Below are 7,524 nucleotides of genomic sequence, written 5' to 3' on the forward strand. Positions count from 1 at the left end.
CTGCACTCCAGTCTGGGTGACAGTGAGACTCCAACTCAAAAAAAAAAAAAGAAAAAAAAAGGAATAACTGTCCCACTGGGCATATTGGCTTATGCCTGTAATCTCAGTACTTTGGGAGGCTGAAGCAGGATTGCTTGAGCCCAGGAGATCGAGACCGATCTAGGCAACATGGCAAGATCTCGTTTCTACAAAATCAAAAAAACAAAAAAATAAGCTGGCCATGGTGGTGTGTGCCTATAGTCCCAGCAATTTGGGAGGCTGAGGAAGAAGAAATGCCTGAGCCCAGAATGTCATTGTGATTGTGATTGCACTGCACTTCAGCCTAGGCAACAGAGTGAGACTCCAACTCAAAAAAAAAAAAAAAAAGAGTAACTATCCTAGTGCCATTTATGGCCTTCTCCCTATTGTCATTATCCAAGTCTCCATATTTTGCCTATTCCATGCCAATGTCACACTGCCTTACTTAAATTTCATAAGTTTTGGTGTCTGAATGAGAAGTCATCTATTTAACTTACCACTGTATAGCAATGTTTCTGGCACACAGCAGGTACTTAAAGATGTTTGCTGTATGAATGCTTATTATATTTCTAATGAGATTTAAAAGTTTCTGAAGGCAAAAACCATGTCTTACACTTTTTATATATACATTTCTGAGTTGGAGTCTCACTCTGTCACCCAGGCTAGAGTGTAGTGGCACACTCATGGCCACCACAGCCTCAATTTGCTGGGCTCAGGTGATCCTTCCATCTCAGCCTTCCAAATAGCTGGAACCACAGGTGCACGCCACCATATCTGGCTAATTTTTTGATTTATTGTAGAGACGAGGTCTCACCAAGTTGCCCAGGCTGGTCTCGAACCCCTAGACTCAGGCTATTCTCTCGCCTCCACCTCCCAAAGTACTGGGATTATAGGCATGTTCATTATGCAGGTAACCTTGTTGAGGTGTGCTCCTTACACTTTTAAAATATGTTGTCACAAAGTCTAACATACAAATATATACCATAAATGCAAGGCATGTTAAACTGACTTGAAAAGAAAATCCTTGACATTTCCCCCACAGATCTAGAATCTGGAGATCTACTGTACAGTATTTTGATAACTGCCACTGAATCTTCAAATCCTAACCTACTGCTCCTCACATTTACTTATGTATGATACATACAAAATAAGTACATTAAAGAAAAAGGAGCCAGGCTCAGTAGCTCAGCCTGTAATCCCGCGCTTTGGGAGGGTGAGGTGAGTGGATTGCCTGAGCCCGTGGGTTCGAGACCCGTCTAGGCAGGTGAGACCTCATCTCTACAATAAAATCAAAAAATTAGCCGGGCGTGGTAGCATACGCCTGTAGTTCCAGCTGCTTGGAAGGCTGAGGTGGAAGGATCGCCGGAGCCCAGCAGGTCGAGGCAGCAGTGGCCGGGACCATGCCACCGCACTCCAGTCCGGGCAACAGAGTGAGACTCCAACTCAAAAAAAAAAAAAAAAAGAAAAGAAAAGAAAAAAAAAAAAATATATATGTATGTATAGATAGAGAAATAGATAACTATACATATAGATATAGGCATATTAAACTATTGAGTTCTGGGTGACAAGTTTTTTAAGGCCGGGCTTGGTGGCTTGGAGCACTTTGGGAGGCCAAAGCGAGTGGACTGCCTGAGCCTGCGGGTCTGAGACCACCCTGGGCAACTCGGCGAGACTTCATTTCTACAGCAAATAAAAATTAGCCAGGTGTGGTAGTGCGTGTCTGTAGCTCTGGCTACTTGGAAGGCTGAGGAGGAATGATCGCCAGAGAGTAGCAGGTCGACACTAGGGTGGCCATGAATGTATACCACTGCACTCCAGCCTGGGCGAAGGAGTGAGACTCCAACTCAAAAAAACAAAAGATTAAGAGTCAAGGAAATACTTTTAGAGAGAGCAAGGAAAAGAAAAGAAACAGGGAAATTATAAAAAACAAATCAATGAACAAAAAAAAGCAATTTTATTTTAAAATGTAATTACTAGAGGAGGTGGACAATTACTAGAGGTAACTAGGAGCCAGACTGGTTTTAAAACTGGTTTAAAAGGAAGGTGGGGAGTAGAGAAGAAAAGACAGCTTTTAACTACCTCAAAATCCTAGTATACTTAGTGAAACAATACTAAATTGTTTAAAAGTTATTCTCCCTCGCTATGTTACTAATGCAATGAGTGGACAATATACCAATACAATGAAACTGAAGGCTTAAAAGGAAACTGGGTGTCAGAGGGAATACTTCTTATTCATTCTATTCTGAAATCTCATCCTTAAAGTTAAGCATTTCAAGAGTATCTGATGAAAAATATACAGAATTGTATGGTATTAGTTTTTTGTTTGTTTGTTTTGAGTTGGAGTCTCACTCTGTCACCCAGGCTGGAGTGCAGTGGCATACTTATGCCCACCATAGCCTCAACTTACTGGCTCAGGAGATCCTTTCACCTCAGCCTTCCAAAGAGCTGGAAGCATAGGCGTGTGCCACCACATCTGGCTAAATTTTTTTACTTATTGTAGAGATGAGGTCTTGCCAAGTTGCCCAGGCTGGTCTCAAACCTGTGAGCTCAGGCAATCCTCTCGTCTCTGCCTCCTAAAGTGCTGGGATTACAGGCGTGAGCCACAGTGCCCGGCCAGTATTAGATGTTTTTTAAAAAGTGAGATAAATTGAACCATTTAATTATGGTTATTTTTGCAGGAAAGTTCTTTGGAATACACAAGACTACGGTTATCAGTCTATACACGCTTTTTTCTTTTTATCATGAACATGAGTTATGGGTTAACATTTTAATTTAAATTATTTATATTAATAAATAATATTAATTTGTATTTTTCAGAAGAAATTAGTATACTGTCCCTAGGCAGGCTCAGGAATCAAGGTTCCATTCAAGGAGTCAAGCAAACTAGGTCATCTCAGCATGGGCCTTGGAACACTGGAATCCAAGAAAAGTTTAGCTAAACTGGCTGCTGACAGAACTTTGAGTTTAAGAGAAACACAGAAAAGCAGTATAATACAGTAGAAATATCACAGTTCTGAGGTTCAGATAATTCAAATCCAACTTAATCACTGATGAATTATTAAATTATTAATAGCTTAAGCGCATTATTTAGACTATCTAGGTTTCAGTTTCCATCTGTAAAATGAGAGAATTCTCTACATAAATGGTTCCCATCTTTATATATCCAAAGGTTCCCTATTGACAAGTTTTTTAAAAATCTAAGGATTTACCATATGATAATCATATTTTTATACTCAAATATTGACAACCTATGGAAATTACAAGGATTTAAAAATCTGATAATACTTGAAGTTAGCAATAATATGGGGAAGAGCTATTGGTAGGCACTTAGAGCAATCAGGGCAACTTGACAACATTTATTAAATTATAAATGCCTGAACCAACAATCTCACCTCTAAGACTTTATGTTGCAGGTATGCTCACACAGTAGGCAGACTTATGCCCAAGTTCATCACAGCACTGTTTGTAATCACGAAAAATTGAGACCCTAAATGACTGTTCATCAATAGGAGAAGGCATACATAAATGGTTACCCACAAAACCACACACTCTTCTAACAAATAGAAACGGATACATTTCCAGATGTCCAATTCAGGAACAATATTGATCAAAAGCCTTAAAAACTGTGATGACCTTTGGTTCAACAATTTGACTTTTAGAAATGTGTTATCAAGGGGATTGGCAGTAGCGGGATACTGCTGGGGTGGGGGTAGGGACACAATATCAGTAAGGGTACCTGATCTCAAACCAGGTGTAGTGGGGACCACAGGAAGGCCCAAACTTTACCTGTACTATATCCACTTGCATACCTAATCCTGAATTGTATCCCACATCTTTAAAATAAGAAAGAATTGAGAGGCCGAGGTGAGAGGACTGCCTGAACCCCTGGGTTCGCGACCAGCCTGGGCAACTTGGAGAGACCTCATCTCTACAATAAATCAAAAAATTAGCAGGATGTGGTAGCGCATGCCTGTAGTTTAGCTACTTGGAAGGCTGAGGCAGAAGATCGCCTGAGCCCAGCAGGTCAACGCTGGGGTGGCCATGAACATGCCACTGCACTCCAGTCTGGGCGACAGAGTGAGACTCCAACTCAGTAAGTAAATAAATAAAATGAAGAAGAAAAAAAAGAAATGTTTATCACCGAGCACAGTGGTTCACGCCTGTAATTCCAGCACTTTGGGAGGCTGAGGCAAGAGGACTGCCTGAGCCCAAAGGTTTAAGACCAGTCCTGGCAACTTGGCGAGACTTTGTCTCTACAATAAATTAAAAAAATTAGCCGGGTATGGTGGCACACACCTGTAATTCCAGCTACTTGGAAGGCTGAAGCAGAAGAATCACCTGAGCCCAGCAGGGTGAGGATACAGTGGTCATGTGTGTGCCACTGCTCTCCAGCCTGGGCGACAGAGTGAGACTCTGGTTCAAGGGAAAAAAAAAATAGAAATGTATTATCATGGCCGGGCTCAGTGACTCAGCCTGTCATCTCAGCACTTTGGGAGGCCGAAGCGAGTGGAATGCCTGAGCCCACGGGTTCGAGACGAGCCCGGACAACTTGACAAGACCTTGTCTCTACAATAAATCAAAAACTAGCTGGGTATGGTAGTGCATGCTTGTAGTTCCAACTGTTTGGAAGGCTGAGGCAGAAGGATTGCTGGACCAAGGAGATGTTGGAGTGGCTGTGAGTACGCCACTGCATTCCAGGATGGGCAACAGAGTGAGACTCTAACTCAAAAAAAAAAGAAAGAAAAGATAGAAATGTATTATCAGAACTAAGTAAGAATGTGAGAAAAGAGACAGAGACAGAGATGTTCACTGAAGCTCTTTAAAATAGGAATATATCCTTTTACAACGTATTGTTATTAAGTTAATCAAATAATGAGAAATATAATCAATTATCAAAAATTTTATAGAGAACTATTTATTTAAATGAGAAAATATTCACTACATATTCAAGGAAAAAGCAGACAAACAGTAATGAAAAATCTATATGATCCCATTTTTGTTAAAAGCAAATTACATACAGCATACAGAAATATATAAAAGTACATAAACTCATGTGCAGGATAAGAGTTACAAACAGTTATCTTCAAGTGGTAGGATTAGAGATAAATTGTTTTTCTTCTTTTGTTTTACTTTCTAGTTTTTCTACAAGGCACATATTATTCTTGTAGTAATCAAGCTATTTTTAAAGGAAATGTAATAAATAAAAAATAAAATCCCTTCAGCAATGCAATGATTCTATGAAAGTGCCTATTTTAGTTATGAATCCTGAGATATAACTTGCCAATAACTCCCCTTCAGAGTGTAGAAACAGTCATCAGAAATAAAATAGAAACCAAGACTATTTAGTCTCTCTAGTCAATAAATACACTAAAAGCATACTCTTTCACCACTTCTTTCATGTGAACAACAACCCTACCCTATCCTCCATACCCAGGAGCCAATAACCAAATGAATCTGCCAGAGAAAATACAGAACAAAGCTCCCCTGGGAAAATTCTTACCAAACTAATGGGACTCTTCTAATTAGAAAAACAAACCGACCAATCAAACAAACAAAAAAGAGCCCCAGATTTCTTTAATAGTCAGAAATTCATGGTTTACATTTTCTCTTCTAGAAATTATCAGTAGCAAAGGATCTGCTGCCCTAACTTGAAACACCAGCATCAATTCAGCACTACCTTAGCAGGAACAGCGCCACCTACAGAAACACTTCCCTACCAGAGGATCATTACCAAATTCCTTCAACTACTAGAACCACACTAGTATCTAATTAATTCAAAGGTACAGCTCTCCCTAAGGCCTTGTTTATTTCCTCACCCCTCTAGCCCAGGAAGCATTTCCCAATAATCCCACTTACCATTGTTGTTGGCAATTAGTGTGACAAGAGTCTTCTTTGAACTGTCGCTGTTCTGTGCCCCGCTGCTACTAACGCTGGTGGATGTAGAGAGGTGCCCAGCAACAGAAGCATGGGCAGCGATGGGCACTGGAGCCGAGACTGGCTGCTGGCTCACAGAAACTGTGGGGAAGGGGAGGCACAGTCACTTGGAGACAGGGACAGATGACACTAAAGGATACTGTGCTAATCTTCCCTCTCCATCTTGTTGTGGATCTCCATTGGCAAGAAGTTTCCTGTTCCTTTCATCAGTCCAACTATTCATCTCATTTCTCCTCCTACTCATCCATTAGTCCACCACTTAGACACAATCCCTTCTTGTCTCAGGGTTCCTAGTGAAATTATATCACTCAGCCCACTGAACCAAGATTTTTAATGTTTTGCTTATATAGCACTAGCAAACCTCTAGGACTCAAAGGTTTATTATCACCACTACTGGTATTCATAACCATGCATATTAAGCCATCCACAACACCCTAAACTGTGTCCTGTTTCAGCCTAAACCAATGTCATCTTCAGGTCTCAAGGCAGGAAGATGAAAATAAAGAGCAACTGGTACAATTTAGGGGAGAAAAAGAATTACCACCTATTTTCTGAAGTCAGGGCAATCTAGAATTTGACTCAACAATATCACCTTTATGAAAGAAAAGCTAGCAAGCCTAAATTTGTAAACTATCCATGAAGGCAGACACAAAGCAATTTCTACTCAGCTCACAAAAGAAACCAAGTTCAAGTAAAACAAAAAAAACAACAAATAACTAGACTACAGGAACCTGATTTTGACTGGGTACATGATTGAACACTGACACACACATCACCACTATGAATTAATGTTCATACGTCATTTGGTAAGAGGACTGCTAGATTCAACACCAGTTAATACAATCTCTCAAATGTTTTTATTAAACATACTGTTTCTAGCTTTGTGGATGAGGAAACTGAGGTTTTCACAGTCTAGAACATAGAAAAGAAGGCAGCACCAGTGCCACAATAAGGTATCCCTAGATTCTTAAAAGTCCTTTTCCATCTCACACTTTAACCACAAAACATCATTCAATTTAATTAAACAACAATCAGCGATCAGAAGAGCTTTTGTTACCTGTAGTAGTTTTATCCACTGAATTATAATCTTCAACTACAGAGTCCTCAATGACATCACTGATTTTCTGCCACGGCTCCAACTCCTCCTCCTCACATTCCATAAACAGGTCGGTGTCCGCCATGCTACAAGAAAAACGCTTAAATAAGACATTGGCCTAAAAATAAGACGCATCATTTTATACAAAATATGGAAGCAGATCCTTGACTCCACTGGTAACCTATCTCCTTGTGCTCTTTCTACCATTTCCCCTAGACACCCTGATTTCCAAAGGTTCAGAATTACTACTTTTATTCTTTTTTTTTTTTTTGAGTTGGAGTCTCACTCTGTCGCCCAGACTGGAGTGCAGTGGCTGCTCCCCGGCCACCACAGCCTCGACCTGCTGGGCTCCGGCGATCCTTCCGCCTCAGCCTTCCGAGTAGCCGGAATTACAGGTGCGCTACCACGCCCGGCTAATTTTTTGATTTATTGTAGAGATGAGGTCTCGCCTGCTCAGCAGGTCTCGAACCCGCGGG

General features: G+C 40.6%; 1 protein-coding gene across 5 annotated transcripts in view; it reads right to left on the reverse strand.

The window, feature by feature from the left end:
* POGZ (pogo transposable element derived with ZNF domain) overlaps nucleotides 1-7,138 on the reverse strand; it is a 43,917-nt gene extending 36,779 nt beyond the window's left edge. For 2 of the 5 annotated variants that reach the window (XM_008071801.2, XM_021719455.1), the window contains exons 1-2: nucleotides 7,010-7,138; nucleotides 5,875-6,033 (exon numbers count right to left, since the gene is read on the reverse strand). In XM_008071801.2, coding sequence (XP_008069992.1) covers nucleotides 5,875-6,033; nucleotides 7,010-7,133 — 283 coding nt within the window. In that variant the 5' untranslated portion in view covers nucleotides 7,134-7,138. The remainder of the gene's footprint in view (nucleotides 1-5,874; nucleotides 6,034-7,009) is intronic. The other 3 variants (XM_021719457.1, XM_021719456.1, XM_008071802.2) reach the window with 3 other exon arrangements.
* Between the last annotated feature and the right edge of the window lie 386 nt (nucleotides 7,139-7,524).

This window comes from Carlito syrichta, unplaced genomic scaffold (genome assembly GCF_000164805.1).
Source record: "Carlito syrichta isolate Samal-C Ts95f unplaced genomic scaffold, Tarsius_syrichta-2.0.1 Scaffold314725, whole genome shotgun sequence".
NCBI classification, from domain to species: Eukaryota; Metazoa; Chordata; class Mammalia; order Primates; family Tarsiidae; genus Carlito; species Carlito syrichta.